The sequence below is a fragment of the Mytilus trossulus genome, chromosome 3 (genome assembly GCF_036588685.1).
Source record: "Mytilus trossulus isolate FHL-02 chromosome 3, PNRI_Mtr1.1.1.hap1, whole genome shotgun sequence".
Classification (NCBI taxonomy): domain Eukaryota; kingdom Metazoa; phylum Mollusca; class Bivalvia; order Mytilida; family Mytilidae; genus Mytilus; species Mytilus trossulus.
This window is the reverse complement of record NC_086375.1, coordinates 36,633,821-36,643,163: the sequence shown is the minus strand read 5'-3', so window position 1 is coordinate 36,643,163 and position 9,343 is coordinate 36,633,821. Positions and strand designations below refer to the sequence as shown.

Below are 9,343 nucleotides of genomic sequence, written 5' to 3'. Positions count from 1 at the left end.
AATTTTGTAAAAATAAAATTCCATTTTTTCTGTATTTTACTATAAATGGACTTAGTTTTTTCTGCGGGGAAACAAAACATTCACTCTGTGGTTAAAGTTTTTAGAATTTTAATAACTTTCTCAAACTATCCTGGGTTTGTACCAAACTTGGACAGATGCTTGTTTATGATCATAAGATAATATCCAGAAGTAAATTTTGTAAAAATAAAATTCCATTTTTTCCGTATTTTACTTATAAATGGACTTAGTTTTTTCTGCGGGGAAACATTACATTCACTCTGTGGTTAAAGTTTTTAGAATTTTAATAACTTTCTTAAACTATCCTGGGTTTGTACCAAACTTGAACAGAAGCTTGTTTATGATCATAAGATAGTATCCAGAAGTAAATTTTGTAAATAAATAAATCCATTTTTTCCATATTTTACTTTTAAATGGACTTAGTTTTTCTGCGGGGAACCATTACATTCACTTTGTGGTTAAAGTTTTTAAAATTTTAATAACTTTCTTAAACTATCCTGGGTTTGTACCAAACTTGGACAGAAGCTTGTTTATGATCATAAGATTGTATCCAGAAGTAAAGTTTGTAAAAAGATTACTCCCTTTTTTCTGTAATTTTCTTTTAAATGGACTTAGATTTTCTTACAATCATAAAATAGTAACAAGAGGAATATTTTTATTGATTTTTTTCCTCATTGTTGTTGAGCCTGCGATTTACAGCAAAAATAGGCGAGACACTGGGTTCTGCGGAACCCTTATAAATTTTATTATTTGTATAAATAACATACAGAAGTTATGAAACTTTATTTGTTGAATAAGTGATGTATCATGCCCTCGTGGCACAGCTCTTTATCAGGAATGCTGTTTATACAGTCTACAGTAGGCTCAACCTTTTAGCTCACTGGATCATACAGATCAAGCAATTGGATAAAATAGTCTTAATTGACAATGTTTTCAAGATTTAATTATTTTTTTACATTTGGGCATGACATCAGATGATCAGACATCAGACAACCTGTTGTTGGGTTGCTGTCCCTGAATTGGAAATTTTAAAGAAATATTTTTTTATTTCATTTTCATTTTTGTATGATCAATCACAATCCAAATTCAGAGCTTTTTTAAGCTTAAATGTTGTGTCCATATTTTCTCAACTGTTCAGGGTTCAACCTCTGTAGTGGAATCCGTTTTTTGTCACTTGACGGCCTCTTGTTTAATGATTTCATGGTTCATTTAGCAAGCATGCTATCCAAAGATACTTTCTTCACATACATACTCAAGTCAATGTGCTGTAATGTCTGCATACCACATTGTTTTGATTAAGGTTCATCATAACAAATGGACAAATATGGCCGTTTTTTCACCTTTTTACCAGTAAGTATTATTTTACCTACATCCTTACCCAATTTTTTGTTTGTTTATTCTATATATATGTACCGTTAGAAAATGCATGAAATTTTGCAAAATTCAAAATGTTTTTATTTTAATCTTTGCTCTTTCATCTTAATCAGTAGGCTATTTTCCCAAGGAAAATGCCTTAGGGGATTGTACACTTCATTAGTGCAGCTATTAAGAGTTCACTTTCATAATTAACTGACAATGAAAAGTCATTTATGTAAAGCATTTCATAGTGCATGGAAAACCATGTACTATGAAAATTAGAGGGCAAAAAACTGACTTTTCATAGGACAGAAGGGGTGAGAATGTTCTAGTAGAAACCAGTTAATACATGAGAGGGAGCATCTCAAAGTTGTATCCCAACTTAGTTAGTTTTACACCTTCTACAGGAACGAAAGAAAAAAAAAATGCCCATCAAAATCCATAAAAGATTTAATCTTTCTGATATGCAAAATACATTTAACTTTTAAACTTCTAGTGGATGCCAGCCCTTAAAACTTTATAAACTGCACAGGTAAGTATGTACACAGAGTAGTTTTTCGGAGGTGAAAAATACAGCCATAGTTGTCCGTTTGTTATGATAAAGCTTAACTTCGACCAGGTAAAATTAAAAAGACTTAACAGAAACAATGATAAATGCTTAGATTCGTTTATATTTCACTAAAAGTTTAACAATAATACCAAAATACATATCAAAAGTAACTAATCACAGATTGCTTTTTCGGAGCATTTGAAAGCATAAATTTTATTTAATAACATCTATTTTGAACCTGCCATGCGTTTCCTAGAGCAAAAGCGTCGGATGTAATTTGTTTATTTGGCATTATCATATCATCGTAACGTTCATGGTTCAGTGTACCAAGAAGTCCTCCTGTTTTACCAAAATACCACTTGCTCAAACCAATGTCGACCATATCAACAGTTGGGTCGGATTTAACATGGAATCCACGTCCTTCAATAAACACCTAACCATCTTCAGAGAAAACTGCAAATTCTGATGATCTGTAAGGTAGATCCATAACAACACCGTCAACGCTGACCTACAGAACGTATGATAAGGTGAATTCTTTAGGTATGTTTCAAAACACAATAATGTACAGTTAATCCCGCTGCAAATGTTTTCACCTGTCCTAAGTCAGGAATCTGATATACAGTAGTTGTCGTTTGTTTATGTAATAAAGACGTGTTTCTCGTTTCTCGTTTGAATGGTTTTGCACTAGTAATTTTGGGGCCCTTTATAGCTTGTAGTTCGGTGCGCGAGCCAAGGCTCCGTGTTGAAGGCCGTACATTGACCTATAATGGTTTACTTTTTTTAAAATTGTTATTTGGATGGAGAGTTGTCTCATTGGCACTCACACCACATCTTCCTATATCTATGTAAAAGGTAAATGTCTTATGGAGTCATACAGTCATATGCAGAGTAAACTTTAATACCATTTTATAATATTTTCACTTCTTATACATGCCTAAGGTGACCTACAGTTTTTAATTTCTGTGTCATTTTGGTCTCTTGTGGAGAGTTGTCTTATTGGCTATCATACCACATCTTTTTTATTGTCACTTTTTAAAATTTTCTCAATAGAGTCATCCAATGAAGATTTGTGGATATATATGGAACGTCGTAACTGCCTTATGTTAAAATCTTTCATTATATGATGGTATTTTGACATTATTTGATGGTACTTTTACATTATATGATGGTACTTTGACATTATACGATGGTACTTTGACATTTATTATATGATGGTACTTTGACATTGTATGATGGTACTTTGACATTATACGATGGTACTTTGTCTTTTTGTAAAGGAATCATGGGAATTAGAAAAAAAAAACAAGAATGTGTACCCAGTACAATGATGCCCAATCCGCACTATCATTTTTATATGTTTAGTGGACCATGAAAATGGGGGGGGGGGGGGGGGATCTCTTATTTGTAATAAAAATTAGAAAGATCATATCATAAGGAACATGTAAACTAAGTTTCAAGTTGATTGGATTTCCACTTCATAAAAACAAAATGCAAGAATCACTCATGTTGAGTGTACTGAAAAGGTTGATTTGAAGCATGCGTTTGTTCATTTTGAAAGAGAAAAGATAACACCAAACATTGTGAGTATGTTTGAGACATGAATTTGAAGCTCATATTTAATGCTTCCTCAACAAATGTACTTATATGCAATGTAATGTAAACAAATGTGTTTTTCTGTATAACTTTGTCCAACTTAGGTGATACCAGAATAAAATGATATATATAGGAGTTTCAAAAACAGCAAACATGATGAAGCGTCGAATTGAGTGTATAAAATATGGGACTATTAAACCACAGAAAATTCAAGGAGGTTCCGGTCCTCCTAAATTTGACATATAAAAATCAACACTTGAATTTACTTGATAATTGATTTTCATCTCGGATGTTGCAAAGCTTTTGCTCGTAACTGAATATATCGAAGAATGGCACAGTTTGATCTGTAAACGTACATTTTCAGAACTTAACGATATGGCCTCAGTGATGTTGTATTGGGAGAAACTATTCAAGAGTAAACAGAAAAATAATAGTACACATGACACAACATAGAAAACTAAAAAAACTAAACAACACGAACCCCACCAAAAACTAGGGGTGATCTCAGGTGCTCCGGAAGGGTAAGCAGATCCTGCTCCACATGCGGCACCCGTCGTGTTGCTTATGTGATTACAAATCCGGTAAATAGTCTAATTCGGTAAAAAGTGTTTAATATATGTAATCATCACCATATTAGTTAAATTTCAAAATGATATTCAGTATATTGAATAAAAAATAGGTTTTTGCTTATGATAACAGCAGAGAACATTGTGCAATTCTAGTATAGTACATAGTAACAGAAAGGAATTTATTTGAGAATTTTTCACTACCTAGGCAGATTTTTCATCTTGTAAATACAGTTGCAAAGGATAAATGAAATTGTTTGCTGTTATCTTCCAATTGTGACCAATCTGAAATTATGTATTTTTCTTAAACTATAAAATGAAGCATTTTTTGAGAGAAAAATCCCTTTCAGTTACCAACTCTGTCCTGTTACTCAAGATTCTTTCATGTTACCCACATATCTGACTATATTTTAGTACATTTCTAAACCTCTCGTATTGCGAATGCCAAAATCAATAATTGGCATTTGATAAACGTTTGCAGGTCAAACTAGTAAACCACAAATAGTGTCTTAAACTCATTCCTTATTCCCAGTAGAAACTCTTTAAAATTGATTCACTTTGGTAACAAGAAAGAACTGGATTTTTTTAATACCATTTTTAAAATTGCCATTGTTTCCACATTAAACAATTGTTTGAATTACAGACAACAGTTCCTAGATTCTCAATGTGTGTTCTTCGATTTGTGCTATTAAAAACCTGGACTAAAGACATTTCTTGGGTTTTTTTTCTTGTTGCCAAAAATCAGACTTTTCAGATATTGTTTCATTTGCTTGTATACATATACATTTTGATGTAAAAAATGTAAAATAAAAGTAAAAATTGCAGAGGACACCCGAGCTACTCGAAATTGACAAAGCAAAGTATATTGTTAAAGTACCATCGTATAATGTCAAAGTACCATCATATAATGTCAAAGTACCATCGTATAATGTCAAAGTACCATCATATAATGTCAAAGTACCATCGTATTTTGTCAAAGCACCATCGTATTATATCAAAGTACTATCGTATAATGATTTTTTTAACATAAGGCAGTTCCGGTGTTCCATAGATGTACATAGTGTATTTCATGTATATTGTACAATTATGCACTTCATTAATATTCCTCATATGTAGAGAGTTATATTTACCTTTCCATTAGGTGATAATTGAACATTTTGTTGGTGAGAAGTCAAGATTAACTTCTTCTTTTGTCTACCCAAATAGTTCAAAATAATACTGAAGTTGCCGTCTACATAATCTCGTGCAAGAACGTAGCTACATCGACCACTGAAGTCAAATTCTTGACCATCGAAAGATGTAAAGTGTCGGCCATGTACTTTTGCACTTCCTGTAAAATTAGATTAAACATAACATTATTCTCTATTTATATAATTAAGAAAATACACAATATAATAGAAAAAGTATCACTGTATGTAAATTTATTTCATTTTGTTTTTGTTTTTGCTAATTATACCATGTGTGTTCAGGATAATATATAAATAACAGTTATTTGAATATATACTAAGTGGAAGACCTTACTCATCATGACTTAAATACGAAAATACAAACACTGTTCACAAAACGATGCTCGTACGAATTGAAAGTATTTCTTATCTGAATTAAAGTGTATACACACATAAACATATCTCTTTCTCTTTTTTACAATATATTATTTGACTCAATTGTAGATATTTCTACTATGCAAACAATATATAATTACATGAAATTAACACAGCAACAAATAAAATTGAGAATTGAAATGGGGAGTGTGACAAAGAGACAATTTTCAAACCAACCAAGGAGTAAAATACAACCGAAAGCCATCAATGGGTATTCAACACATCAAGAATATCTAGCTCGCATCCGGATGCGGTCTTCAGCTTTTTTTCTTCTTAACAAACATATGTACTACAATTAAATGTATATATATATATACTGTTGTGACTAACCGCGATTCGACATAACAGCAACCACCTTCGATATTAATACATTATAATGCCAAACTTTATATAGTATCAAAAATGCCAATCCATAGAAACAGCCAAAACTGATCCCGTGTCCTATGTACCTAACATCAAACTTTATTAATAGAAAGCACTGTTGCATTACTAGTTATAATAGTTTCCATCTATAAATAATTCCTACAAATAGCAAACAGGAAATAAATTCACCATATATAGATACCAGGATTAACTTTGGTATGCATGCAAGACGCTCGTTTTGTCTTCAAAAGACTTATCAGTGATGCTCGAATTCAAAAAAGTTAAAAAGCCCAAAATAAAGTACAAAATTGAAGAGCATTATATACCAAAATTCCTTAAAGTTTTGCCACATACAGCTATAAGGTAATCTATTCCTGAGGTAGAAAAGACATAGTATTTCAAAAATTCAAAAGTTTTGTAATCTGCTTACCCTTGCGGAGCACCTGAGATCACCCCTAGTTTTTGTAGGGGTTCGTGTTGTTTATTCTTTAGTTTTCTATGTTGTGTCATGTGTACTATTGCCTTTCTGTTTGTCTTTTTCATTTTTAGCCATGGCGTTGTCAGTTTGTTTTAGATTTATGAGTTTGACTGTCCCTTTGGTAACTTTCGTCCCTCTTTTAATTTATAAATATGACCATATCAATGATGATTCATGTCAGCACAGAAGAAGTGCTGACTACTGGGCTGTTGATACCTTCTGGGGAAAATGTTCATATTTATAAATTAACTGTTTACAAAACTTTTGAAATTTTGAAATTCTAAAGACCTCCTACCTGAGGAATAGATTACCTTAGCTGTATTTGGCAATTTTTTTTTAGGAATTTTGGTCCTCAATACTCTTCAACTTCGTACTTTATTTGTCTTTTTAACTGTTTTTAGATTTGAGCGTCACTGATTAGTCTTTTGTAATCGAAACGTTAGATAAAGCCATTTTGTAGTGGAAATACTTAATTTCCAAGGATTGACAGTGATAAGATTTAAGCAGATTGTGTCCTTATTTAAAAAGAATATTTAAATATGCATCATCACAACATCCTTGTTTCCCTTAATTTTTCTTGAAACAATCGAGATTCGCAGTATAAAAATGGGAAAAGTTTTTGTTTACAAACCTGTCCAGGACATATGTGGTATGTAATCCTCCACAGATCCAAGGAAATTTATTTTTGGAGTTGGAAAGCTCATATCTGGAATGTATTGTCTCAAAGAAATGTCTTTTAGTGAGCTGAGAGTGCGTACATCAACAGGCAGGTTCAAATCTCCTTCAATCTCTCCATTTGGTATATCGTATCTAATAAGTTTGGATCTGCGTACATTTCCGAAAATCTCTTTAAAAACAGACATCTCCTTGTTAACATCTTTTTTCAACTCATCAAATATTTTGTCAATTAATGCATTCACATTTTCTTCAAATTCCCAGTATTTATATGCAGATGATCCCTTGAAAAGAATATGTAAATCTTATTTTACTTTATCTATCATATATATAAATGTTTTTTTTTTTTTTATATATGTTTAATATAAAAAAAGATGTGGTATGATTGCTATTGAGGCAGCTCTCGACAAGAAACCAAAGACCCAGACATTAACAACTATATATAGGTCACCGTACGTCCCTCAACAATGAGCTTAGCCCATAGTCCGTCATAAAAGTTCTCGAATTTACAAATTTGAAACAAGATAACATTTATGTACAACACAATAACGAAAAACAAATGTGTAACACATCAACAAACGACAACCAATGAATTACAGTTTCCTGACTTGGGACAGGCACATACATACAGAATGTTGCGGGGTTAAACATGTTAGCGGAATCCCAACCCTCCCCTGACCTGGGATAGTGGTGTAACAGTACCGCATCATAACGAACTATAAAAATAAGTTAAAAAAGGATTAACTCATCAGATGGATAAAAATCGAAATACGTCTAATCTATGACTAAATTAACAATCAGAGCACAACCAACATCCAATGGATTTAGTGTAAAGTCGTCATAAACAGTCAGAAAAAAACACGACCATGTGCAATGCAAAGCTACAGGTATCGACGGATTGTAGATCCATGAATGTGTATATGTATATAATTATAGTATTTAGTTTACCGATAACAAAATCAATGCTAGTACTAATGCCAATAAAAACTATATTCAATTATCTTATATTACAGTGTTGAATTAGTAACCTTTTAAAATAAGTTTATTTACAGGATCGATAAGTTTACCAGGACCGTTTCTAAATTTTCGGGCACGGTAAACAACATTTTCGTTAAAATGAGAATGTGCTATCTCGTTTGAAATAAGTTTTCAATGGGTACAACAAAACTTCAAAACCAAATCTTTATATTTTTCACTATGATGATGGAAGAATTAATTTAAGGTTTCAAGAAATTTGTGGTAACGAAATCACTGTCTTAATAGTTTACCAGTAACACATAGATTACGTTCGTTAAAATCATAAACAGACACGAGCATAGCGAACTAGTTGTGAAATATAAACACCGTAAGATAGTGTCAAAGGAATATCACCATCCCAAAAGGGAAAATTAAAAATTGGGAACGAAAAATCGACCATTTTGTCGTTAATTTTAGAGTGGAGTTTCCTGTTTAAAACCAAAATATCTAAATCTCGGAAAGGACAGTTATTACTGTTTACATTTAATTTATTTAAAGTAAGTTTCGGCAGTATAGTTTTATGTCTGTCATATCTCTCTTTTTTTTTTAAAGTCAATCATTAACATTTCTGCTTATACATTTCATATATCTTACCCCTACGTATGTATATTTATAACTTTGGTAACATATTTTTAAAATCAACTTACAAATCGATATACACAAGTTTATACTTACCATATTGTACATTGGTGTTGGTAACGAGTTGACCAGTCTTTGGTTGATCCCCTCTCTGATGTTATATATGCTTGATGTGTACTGGTTGGCAACGTTAGACCATTGCTCATTTAATTTCAAATTTTTAAGCTGATCCATATAAGAGTTATACTTTGATTTTAAATTGGCAACAGTTTGGTGATTTTCAAAATCTGAAAATATTAGATTTTGTAAAAATATAAATGTATTAGCAAAAGAGATTTTAAAGTAATGATTTTACTTTCTTTATAAAACTAATATGTATGTGAACTTATATTAATACTAAGTTTTTGTTGTTGAGGATCATCTGCGTCTCAACAATGTGAAGCGTTTATGATAAAAGAAAAAATGCTGGTAACGTAGTACGCCACTTCCAGATTGTGTCTGCTTGAATCTAATTAGTTATTTTGAAATTTTGAAATTATCTTACATG

At 31.7% G+C, this 9,343-nt stretch overlaps 1 protein-coding gene across 1 annotated transcript; it reads right to left on the bottom strand.

Annotated features, from left to right (window-relative positions):
- Positions 1–2,025: 2,025 nt before the first annotated feature.
- On the bottom strand, positions 2,026–9,074 carry LOC134711368 (apolipophorins-like). Its single transcript, XM_063571924.1, has 4 exons — positions 8,893–9,074; positions 7,157–7,484; positions 5,214–5,413; positions 2,026–2,432 (listed from the first exon to the last, which is right to left on the bottom strand). Exons 1-4 carry the CDS (start codon positions 9,028–9,030, stop codon positions 2,358–2,360), a joined length of 741 nt encoding a protein of 246 aa, XP_063427994.1. The 5' UTR covers positions 9,031–9,074; the 3' UTR covers positions 2,026–2,357.
- Positions 9,075–9,343: the final 269 nt, after the last annotated feature.

What these genes read in the sequence shown, in the direction of transcription:
- LOC134711368 (XM_063571924.1), bottom strand. Translation starts at nt 9,030, where the DNA reads ATGGATCAGCTTAAAAATTTGAAATTAAATGAGCAATGGTCTAACGTT. An exon ending in CAACACCAATGTACAATATG is followed by an intron (nt 7,485 to 8,892) that starts GTAAGTATAAAC and finishes ATTCTTTTCAAG; the next exon opens with GGATCATCTGCATATAAATA. An exon ending in ACCACATATGTCCTGGACAG is followed by an intron (nt 5,414 to 7,156) that starts GTTTGTAAACAA and finishes CTAATTTTACAG; the next exon opens with GAAGTGCAAAAGTACATGGC.